Raw genomic sequence first — 25,620 nt, 5'->3', positions numbered from 1 at the left:
CTAAGATTGTATGAACATTAATTGTTTAAATAAATATTGCCAACTTGCTAGCTAAACAATTGTACCATGTTGGATATTTCACTCAGCAAGTATGAAAACTTTTGTTTCCCACCTCCCTGCCCAAACTGGGCATTTTAGTTACTTACTTTTTGCCAATCTTACATGTAAAATTGCATTATTTCATTTCCCTTTGCAATGATTCAAGTGTGGATGGGATTGAGCAACTTTTAATTTTCTTTTGTTGAAGTACCTGACACTGTCCTTTATCCATTTTTCCATTATTTGCTTCTTATTTATGAGAGTTTTCTGTAAGTGTATGATTGTTAAGTTCCTAGGATAGTTGAAAACATAAAGCGGTATCAAAGAGCACAAAGAATAACTACCAATAACTATAATTATAAATTATAAAATAATTTTCCAACTGGACAATATTATAAAATAATTTTTGTTTTTCTCTATTCACAGAAACTTATTGCCATGCAGAACAATAAATTATTGTCATTGGTGCATCTGTCCATTTTGTTAATTAAGTACACCAAATAAAAGGCCATATATTATTTTTATACTCCTGCATATAAGCTTTTTACTCCTTGGTGCATCTTTAATATATAAACTTTCTGTTATTACAGACTGCTGAATAACAAAATGATTTTATTTTGTGACATTGTTTCAATATTCATGTTTTGTTTATTTGTTTTATGGAAGGTCTATGCCAGAAAGGAAGCTTTAAAGGGAGGTTTGGATAAGACTGTAAGCCTTCAGAAAGATCTATCAGAGATGCATGAATGGATGACACAAGCTGAAGAAGAATACCTAGAGAGAGATTTTGAATATAAAACGCCAGATGAATTACAGAGAGCAGTGGAAGAAATGAAGGTAAAACAAACCAAATAAAACAAAGCAAAGAAAGAAAGAAAAAAAGGAAAGTAAAGAAATGCAAGACTGCTTGAAATTATGAATCTGTACAATATTTACTCTTTTCTTAGTTTAACTGAGATTTGTTTCTAATTAATTTAGTTTCAAGTTTGGTATACATTATGTAGAATTGTTAAGCTGTTTATTTCTTTATTTTAAAGCACTGTGGTCAGAATTTAAATATTGACATTCACTGTTTGAAGTATTATTCCCTTGAAATGATATTGCATTAAGGTAAAGGAATCAGCTAATTGTAGTAACTGTTTCTAGCTGATATAAATTCAAGTTGGAAATGTGTCAGAGTATTCTTGGAAAGAATTCAAAGTGTAATCAATAGGCTGTGTTAATTTGGTTGCTTAAAGGGGTTTCTTAGAATTTGGAAGTACTAAATATTTTAACTAGTAGCCTTTAACATGAATTAAAAGGAAGAATTTATGTGCACTTCTCTTGAAACAATAGGATTAAAAAATAACATTGATCCAAGACCATGGAAACTGATACATTGCATGCCCTTGAAGGTGAGGCCTGGGGTTGAATAAAGTCAGTGGCATTTCAATATGGCTTCGAGCAACTCAGTAGTCAACTTAATCCTCAATTTTATCATGAGTAAATGAGATTATAATTCCTAACTTGAGTGTGTGATCTGAGGATTTAATTTATTTGTAGGTAAATTGCTTAGCTCAAAGTAGGCACTCAATAATTTGTACTAGCTCTGATAATAACTATATTTTGTATGCACCAGCAGTAATTAGGGCCCAGGAAATTACATAATGTTCTGACCACACTAGCCTATGTGAAATATTAATAGATAGTTTTTGGTTTAAGGCAGCGTGACAAAGCACAACCATTTTGGGGCTAGACACTTGGGTTTAAAACCTGCTTTGGCCCTCTGCCAACTGCATAACCTTGGGCTGGTTACATAAACCCAGGGAGCTTTGGTTTTCTCATTTATAAACTGGGTATTAAAATGACGGTTTTGCAGAATTGTTGGAAGGGTGAAATGTGAAAACCTTAACCCAGTGCCTGGCATAAAGTAGATATGCAAAACTCAATAGTATTATGACAATCGTTATTATCATTGGTGCTGCATGGTAAGAAATTAATTACATATACTATATTATATATATAATTTATATAATCAATTCAACGTATGTTTTTTGTAGTTAATAGCTGCTTGCTGTGTCGGCCAGAAAACACTCACATGAAAACTCAGATCTTTAAATATCAAATCTATTATGTGGCTTTAGTCACATGTAGAAAGTAAAATTAAAATATACAAGAAATACTCTGTATTTGGATAAACAGTAATCACTTCTAGAGTATTAAAAACTTGAAAATTATTCTAATCTAGCATTACCGTATATCACTGATTCACTCATCAACAAATATTTATTGCAAACTTACTCTGTGCCAAACACCCTTCTAGACATTGTGAATATAGTGGTGAGCAAGACATAAAACTTAACTCTCTTCTTGGAGCTTACATTCTAGTTGGGGGGTGGGCAATGAGTGGAGAAATAAATAAATTAGATAATTTGAGGTAATAATAACTTGCCTAAGAAAAAACACAACAGAATTGTAAGCTAGAGAGGAATTAGTGATGAGGGGTGATGGTGGTGGGATGCTATTTTAGAAAGGGTTGACTTAGAGGGCATTTATGAGGAATTATATTTAATCTGAGACCTGAATCACAAGAAAAAAACCAGCTATTAAAAATAAAAAAAATTCATGGAAGTACATTCCAGTCAAACGGAAAAGTTCCTGCAAAGAACCGAAGACTGGGAAGAGAAAGTGACCTGGCTGCCTGAAGGGAGTAAAGCTGGGGATACATGTCCTGAGATGAGTTTGAGGGGGTGGACAGGTATCTCTTAACACAGTAGTTTTATAGGATATGACAGGAATTTTGATTCTAAGTGAAATGGGAAAGGCATTGGAAGGTTTTATTTTTTTTTTATTTATTTTTTTTTTTAAAGAATGTCATTTGTCTAAATTCAGAATGCCTTTTTTATAGAAACAGTTACAAAAAGTTACAAAGATAGCCTTTATGAACATTTATGAAAAGTAAATTGTGTAGCTGCCTTCAAGACAAGCATTCTTTGTGTAATTTCACAAATACTTCAGAGCCAACTGAGGTTTCTTTTTCATCCCCTGAAAAAGAAATTTAGAATCTTCACGAAGATAACATTAGTTCATAATGATAAAGGAACATTTCAAGTTATCTGTATAAGCTGGCAAACTCACAGTCTCAGGATCCCTGAGAAAGGTGCCTTGAAGAGTTTTCCTGCTTCAGAGAATAATGTAACAATATCAACTGATGTCATCATGACTGAAAGCAAAAGTAAAAATTGTTGTTCTATCCACAGGATTATATATTCAACACACTGTAGATAATGGAGGGAATGGGTTTTGCTTGCTAACAACCAACTTCTGATGCTGATGTGATATGTAGCCTTTAATATGACCCATGTATATTAGATTAGCCAAAATACACTGGACTTCATCAATATCCACATCCTCCACTTGCATGAATTTTAAGGCAATTAGAAAAGCATCAAGAAACAACTGATGTGTTTTGAGTAACAAATACACTTTCTTAAAAAGATTCCTGTAGGTGATGATCTTCAGTTTTTCAAGGATAAGGAAAATACCACAGCGAATAAAAAATGTTTCATGCTTTGTTAGAGCCTCATTCAGTAGTAAGAGATTGCCTTCACTTACAGCTTTGGTTACTTCAGCAAACTGCATAAGATGATACTTTTTCAAAAGCTCAATAGTTGGCATATGACCCAATAGCATTTTCACTGGGAGTAGATATATCAGAATCATTCTTTTGTTCTTCTGACTTGAGCGGTGACAATGCTCAAATGCAAATGACAGATATTCCTCAGCTTGCTTAAAGTCACTATCAAACATATAGCCTTGCGTCCAACATAGTATTTGTATGTAACTCTCTGTGCAGTGCTGTAATCATCTTTCAGATTTGAGCTGTCAATTGCTCTAATTAGGGGTTTACACAAATGGAGTTTGTTGATCTTAAAGTAGATTTTAAATAATTGATTCACCAGAAACAGCATCCCCCACTTCTTAGAATCCTCTATACCAGCACGAGTATCACTGGCACAGACGCGGAAACAGCTCATTAATAATTCTGCTGCTTTTTCCAACATGTCGCCAACTTTGCTTTTTCCTTTCTTTACCAACTGTTGATCTGCATTATTGGCAAATATTCGAAGGTCAAGTGCTACTGCATACATAATAGGCAAAGCCCAGTTTTCTTCTTTGTGGGCCTGAAATGCTCGCAAGAATGATTGGACTATCACAGTCTGGCATTTGTATGCCTCTATGAAATCATGGTTTCCTACTGCATAAGTACACCTTAAATGAGCTGCAAACATTTCATCATAAGGAGGTTCTAAAACTTGTTGACACTTCTCTTCTGGAGAGGGCAATTGAAGCCGTGGGTTTGCAACATGAGGATGTTTAAAAGACACCAACTCTGCACAAGATGTTCCATCTCTGGTGTCAATTGCTTCATATACCTGCTGCAAGTACTGGTTAATGGTGATGTGCGCCATAGAAGCGGACCGCGGGGTCAACAGCAAGAGCGAGCTACGATCACCGTCCCTTGCTGGGTCTCCAGAAACACCGGCATTGGAAGGTTTTAAACAAAGGAATGCGATGATTTTAAATCCGACTGTGGGGAGGCCAGTATAAGGACAATTATATCATTATAGAATATGAGCGCTAGAAGGTACCTTGGAAGTACTATGATCCAAACTTCTCTCTCTCTGCTGATCAGAAAAGGGAAATCCCCAAATAGGTCAAATAATTTAGCCATAGTCATAGGTGGTAGAACCAGTCAGACTGAAGCTATTTCATTTCGTTTTGTTTCATTCTGTTCCCTTCCATTGTATTCTCTCCCAAACTACTCTATTTTATTTTATGAATCGTGTGTGGGACCCCTCACATCTCAATTTCCTTGTAGCCTGCTCTTACCACCTCTTCTAATAATATACAGCTCCTACCTCAGGTCTCTAAGTACATAATCAACAGCCAGCTTATGTTCAGTCAGTCAATGTTCCTCATCAGATTCCTTTGGTTCAATGCCTCTTCTGGCCCTCTTCCTTGTTTCCTTGAGCTCTTTATATATTTGGCCACAAGCCCAGTTGTATCCCTTTTCTTTACCAGTGGTGGAGAGCAGACCATTTCAAATTTTAGAGTTTTTAAAACAATATCTGGAATTAGTGCTTCAACAAATTAATCCACATCCATTGGAGTTTTAAATAATTAAACTAGCTACAAAATTGGTGCAGTGTGGGGTAATATTGAAAACAGGAAGAGCTCAGGTAGCTCTGGCAACAGTAGCCAAGGGAGTTGGCAGGAGGCCCCCATTTCTTGATTGTTTTGCTTGCCCATTAAGACAGTCTCTTGGGTCTATTTCACTACCTAAAAGTAGTAATGATACCTTGTCTACCTGTGCTCATATTGAGAGCAAGAATACCTTTATTGTCAGAAGAGACTAAACGATTTACTTTGCCAGTTCCCTCCAATTTACTCAGAGAACAAGTAGAGACCACCTTCTGTTTCCTTCCTTTCCTGTTTTGCTTGAAAACAACAGTGCTGTTTGGAGGACTTAACTCCCCCTCCCCCAAACAAAACTTTTCTATTAAAAGGACCGAGAGGAGTGTTTAATAAGTAACATCTGGCTTTAAAACTCTTTTGGAAGTCTGCAATAGCTTGATGCTGAAACTTCATGCTAAGACCCTTAAAATATTTGCAATTTCATGTTTAACTGTTATCTTCTTTCTTTTTTTAATGTTTACAGCATTGTAAGTCAGGTCCTAGTGCACTTACTATTCTCATTGTATGGGTAACTGACTAGAACAGTAGGTCTCAAGCTTGAGCATGCATCAGAAACACCTGGAAATTTTGTTAAAGTACAGATTGCTGGGTTCCACCCCTAGAGTTTCTGATTCAGTGGGTCTGGGGTGGGACCTGAAAGTTTTCATTTCTAACAAGTTTTCAGATGAGGCCAAGGGACAGATTCCAAACTGGTTCCAAGAAACAACACTTTGAGAACCACTGGTTGAGAAATTGGCAGTGAAAGATATCTGAGCATTTGATGGTGATAGTCATAGAAAAAAGGATCCCAGGACCACCACTTTTTATGAGGATTATGTCTAAACTTCACCATCCTTTAATTTTCCACCTTTCCCTACAGTGGAAGAATTCCTCATGATGATCTCCTTTCTTTACATCTACCTGGGTTAATATATTTTGCTCTCTTTTTTCTCTGAACCCTTTCCAACTTCTAAGCCTGTTTTAAAAAATGTATGAAAGCCTAAAAATCAACGAAAGAAGTGTTCTCCTGTGTGCATATTTTGATAGTTGCATATGTTGTTTGTAACTTGTATGAAATGTAATTCCATTCACTCAATCCACGACAACTTGCTCTTTCTGTATCTCACTGAGGATTTGAGATGGGTTTAAAAGAAACTATGAAAAAGAAAAAATACATATGTAATTCCTGGGACAATTTACTTAAACTCTTTGAGCCTGAGCTTTTCAGAGTCTAATAAAGAGATAATGAAATACATCTCAGAATGTTGTTGAAGATTCAAAGAGTTAGCACATACTACCTGTCTGATACACCACTCAGCAGCACATAGTAAGTGATTAATAGCTCTCAACATTATTGATAATACGATCATTATCATCACGGTCAAATGTAATTTGTGTAGAAATCATACGGTGATTTCAAATCACTCAGTGATGCCAAATAAACTTATTTATTTGGAATATTCAACTAAAAGTTTCATTCAATTAAATTAAAATCAGTGAAGACAAACCTTTTATAGAAAATAAAAAACACCTCTGCATTTGCCATCATATTGTATACATTTAAGGCACTATGGGGCTATATTCAGAGAAGTAGGATGGTTATTTAGAAAAATATAAAGACATTTTACAGGTGACATGGTCCATGTCCTGCCCATATCCCTTACTCACATCACTTCACTGGAAACAGGCCTAAATTCCATCTACCAGAACCTGCATTTCTTTACTAGAGGGCTATCTGTGGTCACTGAACCCTACGTTTTCCACCTGTTTGGCAGGCTGCAAGTACAAGGGAATTAACATTCTTCTGATATCCTTCAACCAGTGATAAGAGTTGGAGTATCAGTTCCCCAACTCCCTCATCCCTGAGTGGGATAACCTTGAGGCTTATTTTTCCAGAGCTTCCCAGTCACCAATAGTGATTGCTTGGCTTAATAAGTATACTCTTAGAATCTCCATTCCCTTTTCTTTCTAAATTCTTCTATTCTCCTACCTGTATTTCCTTCACATTGCATATAAACTAATTATGTTTGAAACCTCATCTCAGGGTTGGCCTCTGAGGGACCCAAACTAAATGTATAGTGTGTGTGTGTGTGTGTGTGTGTGTGTGTGTGTATGTGTGTCTGTGTGTGTCTGTGTGTCTGTGTCTGTGTCTGTAACATGCATGTACTCATTGGCTGATAAGGAGTGTAATGCCCTACAACCAAAAGCCACCAGCAACCATCCTACTGTTTAACAAGTTGGATTTATTACTTTTAGCAATGAGGGAGTATCTACTCCATAGGAAACTGTATTGTATCTGAATGTTAGAAAGAACCTACTATAGCATTTGGGCTTGTTTTAGATGATTTGGGAGAGGATTTAAGGGCTTTGCTTTGGATTGAATGCCATCAGGAACTAGAGGTAACTCTATGATTGGGTATCTTAATAAGTCTTGTCTAGAAGGAGGGAAGACTCCAGCAAGCATCAACCTGTAATTAATAGAGTAGTAGTCACTTGCATTATCCAGGACAGGGAGATGTTTGGTATTTTGTGGTTTGGACAGTGTTCAGGATTTTGTCTGTGTTCAGACATGATTATGGAGTGATCTCGTTATCTTGATCCATCATGGTCCCAAAGTCTCCTTGACTGTTGGTAATGTTCTGTAAAACAGTTTATGTTCAACAGGAGAAGACCAAGACACAACTGTGAATGCCAGGGCAGCTCCTGATATCAGGGGTTGTTTTTATCTCTCTGAGAACTACGTTCTATTATATAAGCCAATTTATTAATTTACAGTTATTTATTGAGCAGAACTTTCTTTCATCAAAATATGGTCACAAATATCTCATTAAGAAGACCTTTCCATGAAAATTATCTTTTGATTTAAATAATGGCATTTGTACTGATTTCAAAATTATTCATTCATCTGAGTAATTTATTAATGATTTCAATTCTAGAATATGGGATATTTTTGAACAGAGTTAGTATTGAAATACTTGTTTCTTCCTTGTTTAAAACAGTTTTATTTATACAGATATGTACATAGTTGACCATGAATACATATACACATACATATGAGTTTTTATACTATTGTGAGTAAAGCTCTACTGTATTCAGATTACACACTTTTTTCCTTCATGTTTCCAATGACAACTAAGCCTAAATTTATGGAGGAGATTGGAGTCAGTATTGGGTTTATTTTTAGTAACTTCATCCTAACAGGGAAGTTGTGAGGAAGAAATTATGTGATGTGTAGGAAAGCAGTTTTGCAAGTAAAGTCATTGCCTTGATAATGAGAGCATTATTTGTTTTTTCAGAGAGCTAAAGAAGAGGCCCAGCAAAAAGAAACAAAGGTGAAACTCCTCACGGAATCTGTGAATAGTGTCATAGCTCAAGCTCCACCTGCAGCACAAGAGGCCTTAAAAAAAGAACTTGACACACTCACCACCAACTACCAGTGGCTCTGCACCAGGCTGAATGGCAAATGCAAGACTTTGGAAGTCAGTTGATTTTCTTGGTCTTTATCAATTATATGTCTACATATGGTCAGATGCAAATCATAGCAGTTAAGAACATAGGCTCTGATGTAAGACTACTTATGTTTGAATTCCTCACTCAAGCACTTTACATCTGTTGCTTGACTTGTTTAGACATGTTTCTCATCTGTAAAATGGACATACAAATAATCCCTACTTCATACGGTTGATGACAAGATTAAATGATTTAATCCATTTAAAGTATTTAGCCTAGTGACAAATAAATGTGAGCAACTATTATTCTAAAAAAATCCTATAAATACATTTTCTCCAGATTTATAGAAATCATAATTATATATATATTTAAATGCATATGCATTTAAGTATGTGAGCAGAAAAGTATTCTGTGTAGATGTGTTTTTTATCATAATTGTCTTTAATAATTGTCATGCCTTCTGGAGTTCCTTATAAGACATATTGCGTAGCTAGCTCTTTTCTATTGTTGACTTTTTACACTATATTTACTTATTATCATAAATCCTGCTTTCTCTTTCCCATGTGCCCTACTCCCTAGATTATGTATCTAAATGTAGTTGAAAAAAGAATTTAGGTGCTTCATTATTGTTGAGGAACATTACTGTTGAGGTTGTATTTTTTTATGTTGCGTATTTGATGTTTAAAGGCAGATACCCTTCTGACATCAACAGAGTGGACCTTTAAAAATCATAAAAACATATATTTTTACCTAAAATAGCCAAAATATCCCCAATATTATAACTTTCTTATAAAACATGGTCACTGAGTTTCTCTATTATCAATTCAAATTCCTTCTTTATTTACCAGTCCTTGTACTTTTATTTATCCAGTTCACTCATCAGACACTTGGCAAGTAACTTCCATATGATAGGAGCTATTAAAGTTGCTAAGGATGTAGAGACAAATCCCTTGTATTATTGCTATTTGAGTGCCACAGAAAAGAAAACAAAGAAAGGGAAGGGAAGAAGAGAAGAGACTGGAAGTCCAAAGGAAGTCACACCTAATTTACTCTCGTGTATGAGGGTGGGAGTTTTTGTATCTAGGAAATTACTTTCTGATGATACGTACAACACTTATATTCTTTTCTTATCTCTACCATATCCATATTTTTCTATTGTGTATGTGAGTGTATTTTTTAAAGACCATATTCTGCATTTCTCAAGAGTTTATTTAGTTCTTTTGCAAATGTCTCTTCTTTTACATAGCCTTCTGCTTTGAGTTTTCAATTTTGATCCTTCCTTTAGTTAAACAATGTAAACATGCAATCTGGTGAAGTCTAAATGAATGATAAACATGAAACAGTCTTATTTTTCCCATAACTACAAACAACTATGTCTAACCTCATTCTCTGCCTAGGAGTTGGCTTTTTAAACAATATTTCCATCTGATCTCATAACTTTTCATTCATTGTTAGTTGTTAAAATTGTTTCATTTAAATTTCAATCGGACAATCAAAATCTTCCACCAGTTTAGGTTAATCTTGTGACTTCAGCAGTTTATACAGAGGGGTAATGAGGGAAAGTGGTCTTACAGGCGCCCCCTCCTTCCCAATTTTTGAGTAATGATCTAGTATTGGTATAAGGGGGGGGATTAAGAGAGGGAAATACACTCTACACATGAATAGCCTTTTCTTGTCTGGTCACAATTTCTATTCCCTTAGTTAACACCCACACACATCTGTGATGATGTGTCTGTTGTCTCCTTTCTGTAATTTAAAACCAATGATCTGCCTTGGTGTGGTCTGTTGGGGATTTCAGTTGGACGTCAAACCCAAAAATATATCCAAGGCATACATTGTTAACTTGCAAGCTTCAACATAATCTTCAAACTGACTCTTGCCAATAGCATTACACTACATGTGTACACCAGGAATCTTATCTTACCTTCACATATCAACTCAGAGCCTCGGGGCACTGGCAGAACCCATCTTTCATACTTCTCAGGAACTAGAAACTCGAGGGAGTTATCCTTGATTCCTCTTTGGCCATCCTTGCCTCTCAACAGGGGAATGCATGTGAACCAACCCATCCTGAATACGCCTACCCACTTGATGGGTGATTCTCTTTTAGACTCTCTAAAGAAAGAGAAACAAATCAATTCACCCTATCCAGTCCCATGAAAAGGTGAGAAAATGAAATTGCCTATCTTTCCAAACTCTCTTCTCTTCACTACCCCCAAATCCCCTCCCCCTGTTAAACAGTCCTCTCTTTTTAGACCAGGGTTTATAAAAATTTGTAATAGCAGTTCTCCCCACATAGAATGTGAGGAACTTAACACATTTATTTCTTAATTATGGACTCTAGTTGCCAGTTTCAGGAAAATTGGTCCTACTGGCAACTTATACTGCCAGGCTAAGCATATATATTAGAAAATTCTCTAAAATTGTCTTTCTCTAGGTCATACAGTGTGGATTTTGCCATGTGCTACAATTACTGACTCTCTCTAATGGTGGTTCATTTCCTCATTTGTAATTTTGTTTGTGAGCTCACCTAAAGTAGTACTTGCTTTTACTGGAATCCCTCCTGCCCTAGGTGGTTGGAGGGTCCCTATGAGTCTATTGTATTTTTCTATACTGAGATCCTAGAGATGTCACATTTGGCCCTCACGTGTGATATAAGGTTGCGTTTCAATTTCTTATGGTGGGTCTTTATTTTCTAACCAAGAACCCAAAGGATGCTTAGCTTCCTTGCTTATTCCTTATACTCCAGTGGGTGGGTTTTTCTCTAGTTCTTGTTTCCAGGATATGTGGCTCACACTTTAGACTTTTCCATCTCCCTGGCATGCGTAAAACTAATTCTTCATTTCCCATTCCATGTTAGTGTTAAATACTCTAGCACTGATATCATATACCCTGTTCTCACGTGCTAGTATTTTGTTATGCATGGTTTCCCACACTCTACTTGTGCTTTAACTTCTCTCTTTGTTCCTGCCACCTGAGGATTTTTCATACTTGTTTCTTAGATTAGCTATGGATTTAAAATTATTTCCTTTGTAATTTATCCAGAATTTTAATATGACTAAAGCAGGAGGGAGGTTTACCACATTAGCTCTGTTTACCATTTTGAATGGAAGCTTCCTTTTTCATAGTACTCGCTTTCAAAACCTCTTTGAGTTCTATGATGTCAAAGGAATTTTAAGTTCTAAACTATTAAGCATAACAATTATTTTAAGTGGCTTTTAGTTCCAATTTAGGCTGCAAGACTATATTTTATTTTATATATTTATTTTATGTATCTGTAAAGCCTGTACATTCAGCCTCTCCAGCTGTGTCCTTCAGATGCATTGAGGACAGAAGAGGCCATACATCCTAATGGTCAAATCAGCAAATTAGTTCATTACCTTAGTCTGCACCAAAGTTAATAGGACACATTACCAATAGCATCCCCTTATCATCAAAGCTCTAAAGTACCCTTGGGTGTTTAAGGAGATATTTATATTTTCCTATTAGGATCTTTGCCCAGAAGGAAGACAGCCTATAATCCAACAGCATCTTTAAAAGACATTTCTATTATCTTTTAAAGCAAAATACTTAATTTTGCTTTCTGTGATAAACCATTAATAAAATAGCAAGCTAGTAAAGAAGGTTGGTAGGCTGGCAAGACAAGTTAGACTTTTCATTGTTGGAGAGGGACTGTCCTCCATCATTTGCAAAAGTTATGAACAAAGGAGAAAGAATGGGAAATTGATAGATTTTTAGTTTCTCTTAAAATAATGCTTCCTTCCTAGACTTTATTTTTATTTTATTTTTGCGGGAGAGCAGGGGGAAGGTTTGTCCAATATTTACAATCTTAAATCTAGTGGCAAATGACCATTTTTTTTCCTAATTTTTCTTCTGTATCACATCTTCTTGCCTTTTTCTTCAATCAACAGATATAACCACATCCAGAAATTTGCCTTTATTAAAAATAGTTTATCATGCAATATGAATGCCCAAACAATGTATTGTTCAATTTTGCTTCTTTCTGAGCGTTATGAAGATAATAACCTATCATATATGGTTTTCTAAGATTTTTCTCTTTTCACCCAACATCTTTGTATCTAAGACTCATCTATATTTTTTCTGTTTGATGAATTTATTCATTTTATCCTCTGTATTCTGTTTAAATATGACACTATGTTACTCCATTCTGCTGCCAGTGTTTCCTCTTTTTTTTCTTTGGGTATTAGAAAAAGTACAGAAATGAAAATTCTTGTACGTGTCTTTTCTTGCCCATGTAAAGCAGTTTCACTGAGGATATATACCAAAAAGCAGAATTACTGAGTTGTAGGGTAGGGGAATGTTCACCTGCCTAAGAATGACAAATTGTTTTCTAAAGCAATCATTCCAATATACACCCCCACCATCAATGAATATAAATTTTTGTTGAGTCATACCTTCTCTCACAACTGGAATTGTCAAACTTGTCATTTTTGCCAGTTAACAAGGTATGAGATATATCTTATTATGATCTTGACTTACATTCCCATGATTATTAATGAGTTTGGACATCTCTTTATGTGCTTTCCCAGAGAACATATAATTAATTAATTAACCTTTTGATTTGAAATGCTGATTTTCAGGCCTTTTTCATTTTTCTGTTGGGTTGTCTGTTAATCTTTTAATTGACTTTTTGGAGTTCCTTGTGTATTCTTACTCATCTATTATGAATTACATAATTGTCTTCTTCAAAATTGTGGGTGATTTTTTTTCCTCACTCTCATAGTATCTTTTGATGAATAGAAGGTATTAATTTTAGTATAGTAAACTTTATTAATCTCTCTTCTTATGGTCAGTATTTTGACAAAAAAAGTATCATTTAACATATCTATCCCAATCCCAAGGTCAGAAAGATTCTCATCTATATTTTCTTCTAGAAATCTTTAACTTTTGTTTTGTATATGTCAGTGCTTATGTAATTTAATCAGTTTTATGAAACATATGAAAAGCCATTTAAAAATAATCATACCGTTGAACCTAGTAGTCATGTTTCAAATAATCTACCTCAAGGAGATGATATCTGAATTCATATCCATATTCATGATGATGGTCATCACACATTTTTAATAGCAAACAAAACTAAAAATAGTTTATTCAATAAATGTCTATTGTTAAGGAAACAAAGATACAGCTACTTAAATGAAACTTCAGATTTTTTCAAAAACATGTCTATCTAGTAATATGGAAAAATTATATGATATAATGCTAATTAAAGTAAAGCTATAATTGAATCCATACTTAAATTTTAACTATTTATTTATATTTAATAAAGTCTAGAGGATGTTACAGAACGGTATTAATAGTTGATATGTTAGGATGTTGGGATTGTATATGCATTTTTATGTATGCTTTTACTTTTCTACTTCTAGACTGTAATGGTGGTGAATATAATTTTTTTAAATTTAAACAAAGTATGCCACTGAACCTTGAATTTATTCATGTAATAAAACATTCCCTTAATGATTTGTAATTATAGAGGTATTAAATGATCAAAATGATTAGATGCATTTGAAATTAACTACTGCAAAGGAAAAGATGAAATATGTAAAATAAAATGTTATATTTTCAGAAGTTTTAAAAATGGAAATGACAAAGTCATGGATTCACTTTCCTATCAAAATATTTCATTTGTGATATATATTTCTTTCTTAGGAAGTTTGGGCATGTTGGCATGAACTATTGTCATACTTGGAGAAGGCAAACAAGTGGCTAAATGAAGTAGAATTGAAGCTTAAAACCACTGAAAATATTCCTGCTGGAGCTGAGGAAATCTCTGAGGTGCTAGATGTAAGTTGTGAATTACACTAAAAGATGATAATTTATATGCAGTATTGGAAGATGCCAGGTACCAAATAGAAAATAAATTCAAAGAAAACCATACAGGAGAGTGGAGTTTCTGCCTCATTTGGCACTGGGACTTTAGTTGAAACCTGTGTTCTCCCTAAAACCCTGCATGTCTGAAGGTTTTAAATAAAATTTAATTAATCTCTTGCAGAGGGCACTTGCCTTCTGTTATATTACTAGCTTCTATGTTGACACCTTTCTTTGCCTACTTAAATCTACCACAGACCTGCAAAGACAGTTTGAATGCACAGTTTTGCTCCTTTGGAATACAGCTAAATATGATGATAATATAAAACATTATTTCCAGTTTAAAAGCTACTTCTATTGAATTGGAACATATCTTTAAATTATTTAAAATCCTAAATTTATACATTACAGGATATTTTGAGGTGTAAATGAACATGCTTTGATATTGGAAGTATACCTTTAAATCTTCATGGAAGGTTTAATACATTTTTAAGTTTTATTTTGGAAATCTTTAAGAAGTAGAAAGTAAGGAGTTTGTAGATATAAGGTGTGATATCTAACTTCTGACATTTAATTTATCATTCATGCTCTGTATATTTTATTATATATTGGGCTTAGCATTTTTTTAGTTGTACATAGAGCAGTATGTAGTGTAGCCCAAGTGTAAATCAGCCAAAATAAGACGCATAAATTAACCAAGATGCGAAGAAAATGTAACATGTTTGTTTAGGCACTATAGAAATGGAATCCTATAATGTCAAAGCAGAAATTTAGAGATCATTTTTTCCAACTTCTTGATTTCCAAAAAGAATTGGAAAACCTGAGGAACTTTGCTCTATCCTATTCAGAGATGTTCATTGTCCAAACATTCTTGTGAATCAACAGTGTGATGCATCTTCCAAAATAGATAAGGCAAAATTATATCGTATTAATAAAAGGATGGTGGCCAGAATAAAGGATATAATAAAACAGTTATCCTCTGAAAAGACCATATTATTCTTAGAGTACCACGTTAAATTCTCAATGCAAATTTTAGGAGGTGCACTGAAAATCTAGGGTATGTTCAGAGAGGAATGACCAGGTAGGGGATAGGGGTGGGGGACTTGAGATAGTAATGGAGAGTAAAGAGAAGGGGAGAGGAAAAAAAATCGATGAGCCATAATGGTGGTCTGCAAGAATTTGGATGGTTGGTATGTAGTATAGGGCAAAATTAAAGCCAATGAGAAAGTAAAAAGAAAATCAGGATACTAATGACTAATCAGTAAAAAGCCATTCAAGATGGTATTAGAAAACTATTTTAGATACAATTGGTACTTCATTATATTTAAAAGGTAAGGATGCATTCCCTAACTCTTGAAATGTGAAGATGGGGCTAGTCAAATCCTGTGCTTCTAAACTTTCTTGTGCATACAATTCCCCTGGTTATCTGGCTGAAATGCAAATTTGGATCCAGTAGGCCTTGGGTGGGGCCTGATAATTTGCATCTCTAATAAGAGCCCAGGTTATGACAGCGGTGCTTGTCCAGTGCTATTCTTTGAGAAGCAAAGGGCTAGAATACAAATTGTCAAGGATAGATATGTCTCTAAATGACTTCTAAGGTTCCTTCTAATTCAAGATTTTTGTAATAGATTTCTTAGTTTTGCTTGGTTGCTTTTAATCCACCTGGTCTTTTAAATTAGCATGTATAAATATTCATTAAAATAAAGATTTGTAAAGTTAAGGTATGTTAGACATAATAATATGTATGTTATAGGGGAAATTATTGATGATGACATATTTTTTCTACTCAAGAATGTGTTGGCCTTTAAAATATTTTAGAGGTCATAGTCATATTTTTGGCACAATCAAAAAAAAAAAAACAGGAATCAAGAAAAGCACAGAGAGAAATATAATGCCCATCACTTATTCTAAATACATGCTTGAGGTCCAGTAAGATGATAATGAATCACTTGTTATCTTGCATGCCTATACCTGACACTGAGATTTGTTTCCCTGTATGACATAGCCAGGCAACTTGGTTACTTTTGAGCAGTATATCAGTTAGGGATGTGTTCGACTGTTTTAAATAACGGAAAATTAGACAGTGGCTTAAGCTCATCAAGTTATATTGCCTCACCACAAAAAGACTGGAGGGAGGCTGGCCAGTGATGACGATGGCTCAATCATCTGAGGAAACACTCAGGTACACTCTCTCTTACTGAACATGATGTGTCTTATCCTCATTTTTTATTGCCTCCCAGTCCAAATATGGCTGCTCTACTTCCAGGCTATGTATGTGTGAAAAAGTGTGGAGGACAAAGGGGATTCCTTCTTGAGAGACCATGCTGTTTTGTATTTGTGGAGGAAAACTGTTCATGAATTTCTACCTAGATATACCTCCAGAATCGTGTCACTTGGTTATCACTAGTTATAAGAGTAGTTGAGAAATTGAATAATCGTATAACATTAAATTGAATAATAAAAATGTTCCAGTTTTTATGGTAGGGGACATAAAGACGGTGGTTGTGATTTTTTTTAAGTGCCCAGACCACAAGGTCTGCCACAAGCTCAAGCAGATTCACATAGAGCAACATCATATTTTTTTTAATAACAATAATTCTTCATGGTTTGGTGTCCCAATTAAATTTTGGTTTAAATTGCTTAAGACTTAATTTTATGTAATTTAGAAGATACCGGGCATTTTGTGTTAATTCATTATTTGTAGAAAAAGAAGAGAAATAGTAATTATTGCAAATGTGTTTCAGTCACTTGAAAATTTGATGCAACATTCAGAGGATAACCCGAATCAGATTCGAGTATTGGCACAGACCCTAACAGATGGCGGAGTCATGGATGAACTAATCAATGAGGAACTTGAGACTTTTAATTCGCGTTGGAGAGAACTACATGAAGAGGTATGATGATAAGGGTGAAAATTTTCCTTAAATAATTGCCATAAATGTCTAGCAAGTACTTTCAGGCCTCTTAGATAAAATGAGGAATACTTTAAATATAAGCCCAGCTTCCAGGTTTTAGTGACTATTAAATGCCAGACACTGGCTCAATTCTTTGCATGTATATATCATTTTACCTTAAAAATGCATTGCAAAGTAAGGTGTTTATGAGGCAACTGAGACATACCATGTACAGTAACTTTCTCAGGTACACAGACTAATGTAAAAACCAGAAACAAAACCCTATACCCCACAGTGTGAAACTCTAGATAGAGGAGAGATGGTGGAACTCGATTCTGTGGAAACAAAGGACAAGTTTTTTAAGGACTGGGGGTGGGTTAGTGGAAAAACACAGAAAGATGGTAGGTGGGTTGATCACTGGGGTGGGTGAGCAATTTGCTGAGGTTGTGATTAGGACTACTTGGTTGAAAATGTTTTCCTTTGCAGTAATTAGGCCACCTGGAGTCTGTAAGGGCCATGAGGGAGGAAGTGGGAGATAAGGAACCATCCAGTTAGGAGCCTCTTACACCCTAGGTAGTATCAGGGCTGGGGTGAGAGGGAGTTCAGGGGCCTGCAGTCAGGGAAAAGCCTGTCTGAAGTGTAGTCAATCTAAAGTGAAATTAAAGCAGTCTGGGTTGATAGTAAATAGTTAATTTAGTATTCAAAGCCAGATCTTATTTGTCCATAGAGTTCTTTTCTCTACCCAAGATTGACATGTCTGTGTGTGTATCTTCAACTCCATCCCCCCCTTTTTCTCCATACACACGTATGTGTGTTTGTGTGTTGGTCACATATAATTTGTCAATAATCATCGAATTCTCTTAGTATCACAGATATTGTTTATTCTTCTCAAACGATGTAAAATAGTTCTTATTTATACATATAATGGAGTAGTTTTCATATTTTAGAGTTCACACACCATGGCAGGATTTTTAAAATAAAAATTAAAACAAAATAACTTATTTCTCCTAAAAAATGATGTTTTGCACATATTCTCCAAATCAGGAATAAACTATTTTTCAAGAAGAAATCCTATCTCATAATGAAGTTTAGTTCCATGTCTACTAACTGAGTGCATCTACTACAGTCAAGCACTGTTCTAAAATGGGTAATAAGTAAGACAATATCCCTGTCCTTCAGATAGACATTGATTAGTTAAGCAAAGATTCATTGATTTTCCTAGTGTGTGCAGGACATGAAACAAGTAATATCCAATATCCATATAAAGTACAAAAGGCTGTGTTAAAAATTATCCCAGGGGATTAGAGAAGCAAAGAAAAAGAGAACCCACTTATTTGGGTTTGTGTAAGAAGGCATTTGGGGTAGCTTTTCTAGAGAAGATTAGTTCTGAACTACATTTTAAAATAAGACTAGGAGGTAGCCAAATGAGCAAGTGTAGGGGTACAATTCTAGGCACAGATAAGTATACATTCAAAGGGTTGGAAGTGTGAGAGTGCTTATATGTGGGGATCTGCAAGCCATTTGGTTTTTCTGGAGCATAAAGTAAAAATGGGAGAATGGCTGAAGGTGAACTCGAACAAGAAGAGGTGAGCAAGATTTCTGAGGGAGATCGATGCTTTACAAGTAGCCTGGACTATACCCATTTATTCAGGGAACAATTAAAGGGTGCAAAACGTGAGGCAGTGGGAGAAGAGAGGTGTGATGATCAAATAGGTTATCTCTGAGGAGGTTGTGAAAAGTAGGTGGCCTAAGACCTAGTGAGATTACAGGGAGTGAGACCAATTAAGAAAGTGATATTTTTAGGTCGGTTGAGGGATGGAGAGGGCAGTGGTGAGAGGTTACGGAGAAAATGAAAAAGTCTAGGAGGACATATGGTTTCTGGTGTAGGTGACTGGGTATCTGGTATTTTTGCAAAAACAAAAATGAGAAAGCAAGAAAAAAAGCAAGTTTGAAGGTGAAAGATGACATGTTGCATTTTACAGACATTGAGCATGAAGTGCCTGTTTAAGTTTGATACCACCCAAAGCAGGCCCTGAGACAAGTGCTTTGTTGCCAGTACTTTATTTGGGAGGTGATATCAACAAGTACAAGTGAGGGAATGGGGATAGTGGGAAAGGAAAGGCAGAAAAGCTGGTAAAGGGGGTGATAACTAGTGAATTTCCTCTGTGGGCAACTGGGCTGTATCTCACTGGGAAATTTAAAGGAATCACATAGAACTCAAATATTGTAGAACATGTTCAGAAGTATCCCACTGAGCTAATGGAAGCTAGGGTATTTATCCACTAATTTTCCTCCCTCGTTGTTTGAGGGTTTCCCCTGGGGGCGTAAAATTCCCTGTATTTCTGTGCAGTTTACTGGTGTAAAATCGGGAGATGTTGGTGCTTAAGGCAGGAATCTAGAAGTGCTAGCAGAAACATGCCACCACAGCTGCAGGTGAACTCAGGTGAGCTAAGAGGTTATGTGGCAGGGCATCAACAAGGTCTGCAGCAGTACTTATATGGCATCCATGTAGGAATAGCCCATAATCCAGTAAAAGATAGACACAGTCCTGGAGTTAAAGAGACTGATCCAGAGGAGTTACACAGATGTGGGGTTTTCCAGACAACACACTAGTTAAAACTGTGGAGTGCATGAAATAGTCCCAGATAAACAAAGTGTAAAGGAGTCATGGAAAGAACTTAGGAATCACACCCAAAATCAATATTATGGCTGAGGAAACAATGTATGCAAAGGAGATGAGAAAAAATGGTGAGAGAGGTAAGAGGAAACCCATGTTAAAACCAGGACGCTTAAGAGGTAGCTGTTTATAAAGAAGAGTCATCAAACAAATATCAAATTCAGTACAAAGGTCTGGTGGAATGAAGGCTGAAGAAGAACGTCACCGATGATCTTTACTAGAGCCGTCTTATGGAGTTCTGGTGAGGAGAGAGAGTACGTAGTGACAGTGGATCACAGAATACATAGGAGGGGAGGAGGAAAGCAAGTGAGTATTACCCCTTGTAAGGAGCTTGGCTTCGAAGGAAAAGGAAAAGACTAAGCCAGGGAGGTGTGCAGGAAACCTGTGGTTATTTAAATGTGGGAGAAGTTTGATAAAGTTTATTAATTGGAAGCACAAAGGGGGTAATACAGGAGGTGAAATAAAGAAATCCTGAGTAGCAGAACCTGTCCTTCCCATCCTGAAGTGAGGCAGGTGAGAGTGGGGCAGATCATTGTGAATATACCTGCAGCAAGCCTCCAACCACTTTTTAGTCCTGCCACAGTCTTTGGTGGGTGGTTTATCCATCTTTTAGCTATATCAACATAAAGGATTGGGATTGAAAAAAGGGCATACCAGTCTCTTGGACCTCACCCTTCTTAAATCATTGCATTGTCATTGGATATGAGTAGAAGTAGATAATCCCAGGTGGCAATGAATTCAAAAGTCATTTAAGTTTAGATTTTGATATGGAATTGGAAGGGGATTTTATTTCTAGTTGAATGTGAGTGTCAGGTTAGGGATTTCACTTCAAGTAAAAATTCAAAAGTCACATTGTAAAATTGATTTTGTCCAAGCTATTAAAAGGTCCAATTTTTAACCTTTAATCATGTTCAGCATCCAGCTATCCTATATTTAGGAACAGAGAACTCTCTAACCTAATCTTGGCATCAGCCTCATCAGTGTCATTCTCTTGCAATCCTTTATTAAAACAAGAATTGCTTATGTATTTATTTTCCAAAGTTCTGTGATGTAGAACCTGGGCTTTCCACAAAATAAGTAATAATTCAAATTAAGACTGAACCATAATTGAACACCCACTCTACTGAGTTATTAAAGCACAAGATTTTAAAGCAGAGAAACTTAGGTTGGAATAATGCTTTGTATGGATTTGGGTCCAGACAGGGCATAGAAACCACATAATAATTTGGACAGCAAAAGTTTAATATAAAGAAATGTTAACTATTTATGGGGAATTACTTTTTAAGTGAGAATAGAAGGGAACTCCAAAGAATACCTTATGACTGAGGTGTACTACCCATGGAAGGAACACACTTGGAAATGAAGGGGCTCTTTCCATGGCTGGGATTCAAACCTCTTTGGAAAGAGTGTGTTTGCAACCTGCTAGATGGCATAGAAGTTCTCTAGGTTGCCCTGACCCAGTGCTAGACCACAGTCAGTGGGTTAAAGCTGGTTTGAAGGGAATCTTGGGGTAGGATGCCAACCAAATATGCATGGAAGCAGCCTGTGGGAGATGTTCTTCAATTTGCTGGGAAGCTGGCTGTGGCATCATTGAATTCCTTCGGAAGCTATATACAGTAGGTGCTGCTGAACCTGAGGGAACTTTGCCCAGGCTCGAGGAAGTTGTTCATGGAGAATGCAACTGAACATGCCTCTGGGGCACCCACAGAACTTGTCAGAAACCATCTGAGCTGCTGAAGCCCATAGAGGGAGGGATGATGAGCTCCACTGGCAGATGTTCCACAAGCAAACCCAGAGCCACAGGAACACAAAAGAAATAAAAGCACAGTGATACCAGGAAGAGAAGCCTCTTCCTCCTGCAGTGTCCCTCCAGTGCCCTCCACTGACAAAGCTTAACTTCATGCCAGCTGGCAAAAGAAGAATAGCTCCATTATCACAAACAGGACAATAAACCAATAACTGGAACTCCCTCTACAACTTACTATGTGTCCAAAGTAACATTTGCAAGCTTCTATTTCCTTATTGGTGATAACAGACCTGGTTTCATAGGGTTTTTGTGAGCAAAATATAAGATATTGCATGGAAAGTACTTTCTATGGTGTGAAGAACATAGTATGTATTCAACAAATGATTAGCATATTTTATCTTTACTGGGTTGTATACTATTGGCCTATCACCAAAGAAATTAGAGACAGAGAGTATGTGTGTATTTGTGCACACACATGCATGCATATATGTGAGTGTCCCACTAAGGGCAGAGATAGACAACAGACACGTATATTCCAATATGACAAAAAATGGAATAAATACACTGCCATTAATTAAATAACATCAGAAGATTGGTAAAAGGAAATTGTTATTGTCCTTTAAATCTCAATAATTGAAAGTTCTTCACTTCTGCTAAATAATAATAAATTAAGCAGAATGCTATAGTAACAATAAATAAACTTGAAACAAATAAATCTGAAACCACTGTCCGTCCTGGTTAAGCTCATATAATGTGTCTAGCCAGTAATAATCTGAGAGTTGTTTGGCAATGAAAATGAAGCATCTTGGGTGCTTTATAACTTGGATGAGACCCATATCATGTCAGGGACAATATCCTCAAATTCTGTCCTGCTGGTCTACAATAAGCTGATGTGACTTTTAAAGATATGATTTTAATTAAAACAATGGGTAGAAACAGGACCTTCCTACTTCTCAGGGTATAATCCAAGTCCTTTGATCAATTTGAAACTCTCATATGGTAGAGAAAGACCTAATAATTCGTTAGCTAGATCTATCATTTGCAGGTTCCCACTGGCTATTTAGTTTAAAAGTCTAGTGTTTTGATGCAATGTAGATGGAGCCTTGGGATAAATTATCTGGAGGGCTGGGGGAATAGTGATTACAATAAGAGTTTTAAAATTGATTTAAAAAAAAACAGGTTGTTCATTAGAGTGTTATAGTCAAGAATTCTGAATTTAAGCCATAATTTTCTTGAATATTTTTGTTGGTTGAAGAAAAAGTTTTTCCATTAATGAATAAAGAACCCTCTTCAATTGAAGATAAGCCTTAACCCATTATTTTTTCCTCAGTTAAATGCCCATGTCAGAGGTTTGTGGAGTTTCTGTTGTTGTTGTTGTTGTTGTTGCCTACCTAATGCTTCTTATAGCTGCAATTATGCAGAACGAAGGTAACATTCAGTTGCCTGTTAAATCAATCAAACAGCCAGAGATTTTATTGCCTATGAATATTTAAAAGAGATGCAAGATCCCATTCCTAATTTCAGATTGTGAGTTTGCATTCAGATAAGCAATAAATTATTTCCATTGCTTTAAGAAGCTTCTTTCACTCTTCATAATCATATGGCAGTATATTTTCTATTCCTCACAGTAAGGATTTGAAATATGGTTAGTAAACCAGGAAACAACTCCAAAAATCATACCAAATCATGCATTTTTATGACTTACTACAAAGCTCCATTCCCCACCAGAGTAACCAAACTGTATATGTGTTAGTGGTACAACAAACTGTATAATAATAGCCATAATAATTGAATAGTTACCAAGGGCCAGGCACCGATCTAACAGTCTGACATGCATTTTCTTATATAACTCACAGAACAGCCTTATGATGTTGGATCTTTTATATCCCCATTTTATAGGCATGGAAAGGGTGTCAAAGCATGCAAAGCTAGGAAAGGGCAATGGAGCATTTAGACTGAGGTCTCTTTGTACCTGGAGCCTGGCACATGACCATTTAACCACACTATCTCCACTCTCAGTGATCCTTTGCTTATATTAAAACTAAAGCTGCCTTGTGAGAAATAAATATTGCATTTAACTAGTTTCTGATTTTTCAAGGAAAGCTTAAAACATGAGCTTAAAAGAATTAGGACTGACTAATTAAAAAAAACATTTTATAGTCTTAAATATTAAAATCTCACATTTAGAAGTTGAAAATGTTCAGCAATTCTCTTGATTACTGATTATTTCACCTTCCTTGTAGATTATTAATGAGCTCATTTCTGATCACTTCATATTTTTTCTGTAAATTCTTCCACCTGACAATAAATATCAGACAGAGTAAAAAGAAGAGGCAAAATCTAAATTGGTTAATTCTGCTTTAATAGTAGCTTTCTTGATAGACAACTTGAGGGACCCGTTAATTATTCCAGGTATTTATGACTTTGAATTGTTCACTCGGTGTCACATCTACCTTAGCACAGACAGACCAGAATGAGCAAATATAGACTGAAGGAATACTGTAAAGTATTCCAGGAAAGTAATTATATTGTATCAGTCATGAGCTCAAAATTTTATTGGTAAGACTTTGTCTCATAAAATAATATGATTTGTGGTTTCATCAATATGTTTATTTCTTAGAAAATATCAAACTATAATAATAACAGTAATAGCTACTGTTTATTGAGTATTCATTTTATGTTTGTGCTAAGCATTTATAAACAATATCAAACTTAATAGACTAGCTCACTTTACAAGTATTAAGATGAAGCTAACTTACATTTCCAGTGGTAAGGCAGACTAAATATTTTTAAATGCTCTCCAGAAAACACCTAGATGATGGAAAATTTCCTACAACTATACTTTTAAATGTATTCTGCTTGCAAGGAAGTATGTGTAAAGCCTTAATGGCCAAGTATTATGGATTGAATCATGTCTCCCACAAAGACATGTTTAAGCCCTAACTCCTCGTATGGTGGCTGTGAATCCATTTGTAAATAATAACTTTGAAAATGTTATTCGTTAAGATGAGGCCAAACTGAATGAGGATGGGCCTTAATCCATATGACTGTAGTCTTCATAAGCAGAAGGAATTTGGACAGTCCAGAAAAGACAGACAGGGAGCAAGACAGCCATGTGACAGAGGCAGGGATCTAGTTGTGGATTGCTGGCAAGCCACCACCAGAACACTACAAAGCATGATCCTGCCAGTACCTTGATTTTGGGCATCCAGCCTCCAAAACTGTGAGACAATAAATTCTGGTTCTTTAAACCAACTACTATGTGGTATTTGTGACAGCAGCCCTGGAAAACTAAAATGCCAGGAATAAAACTAAACAAAACAAAACAGAATAAAACAGTTGGGTGGAGCTGAAGCCATAAAGGTAATGTAATTATCAACATTGAGCCTTGTATTATCCTGGGGTTGCAAGCAAATGCTCAGAACCCATATTGTGGGCAAATCAAGCCACTTTGTAGAAGAGAAATTTAAGCCTCAGGCACAAGCCATTGGGAGGAACTAAACCAGAGCTTTTACTTAAAGCTTGGCTATATCCTCAGTAAAATGATGGGCAGGGCATATTCTATTTGTCTGCATAGGGTGCCAACATAAAAATATGACTGTTTTTCTTCCTGTTCTGAGTGTAAAAGTAATAGTATGAATAATGATAATAATCTCATCTTAAAATGTGTAAATCTGGGCCAAGTATTGTGAGGCTCTCTTATTTGGGTGTATACCACCATTAAAGGAATCCCAAAGCCAAGAAATTAAATTAAAGTAGTTCCAGGT

General features: G+C 35.7%; 2 protein-coding genes across 11 annotated transcripts in view; one reads left to right on the top strand and one right to left on the bottom strand.

Moving 5' to 3' along the window:
* The window catches only part of DMD (dystrophin), a 2,178,366-nt gene that overhangs the window by 640,283 nt on the left and 1,512,463 nt on the right, over positions 1 to 25,620 (top strand). For all 10 annotated transcript variants that reach the window (XM_037821041.1, XM_037821045.1, XM_037821047.1 and 7 more), the window contains 4 exons: positions 706 to 876; positions 8,553 to 8,735; positions 14,377 to 14,511; positions 17,280 to 17,429. In XM_037821041.1, coding sequence (XP_037676969.1) covers positions 706 to 876; positions 8,553 to 8,735; positions 14,377 to 14,511; positions 17,280 to 17,429 — 639 coding nt within the window. The remainder of the gene's footprint in view (positions 1 to 705; positions 877 to 8,552; positions 8,736 to 14,376; positions 14,512 to 17,279; positions 17,430 to 25,620) is intronic.
* LOC119522606 (PCI domain-containing protein 2-like) lies at positions 2,906 to 4,506 on the bottom strand. The gene is given in 2 exon segments (XM_037821058.1): positions 2,906 to 3,828; positions 3,831 to 4,506. Coding segments are annotated over 2 exon segments (1,200 nt in total). The 5' UTR covers positions 4,491 to 4,506; the 3' UTR covers positions 2,906 to 3,288.

This window comes from Choloepus didactylus, chromosome X, assembly GCF_015220235.1.
Source record: "Choloepus didactylus isolate mChoDid1 chromosome X, mChoDid1.pri, whole genome shotgun sequence".
In the NCBI taxonomy this organism is placed as follows: domain Eukaryota; kingdom Metazoa; phylum Chordata; class Mammalia; order Pilosa; family Megalonychidae; genus Choloepus; species Choloepus didactylus.
This window is presented reverse-complemented; position numbering and strand designations above follow the sequence as displayed.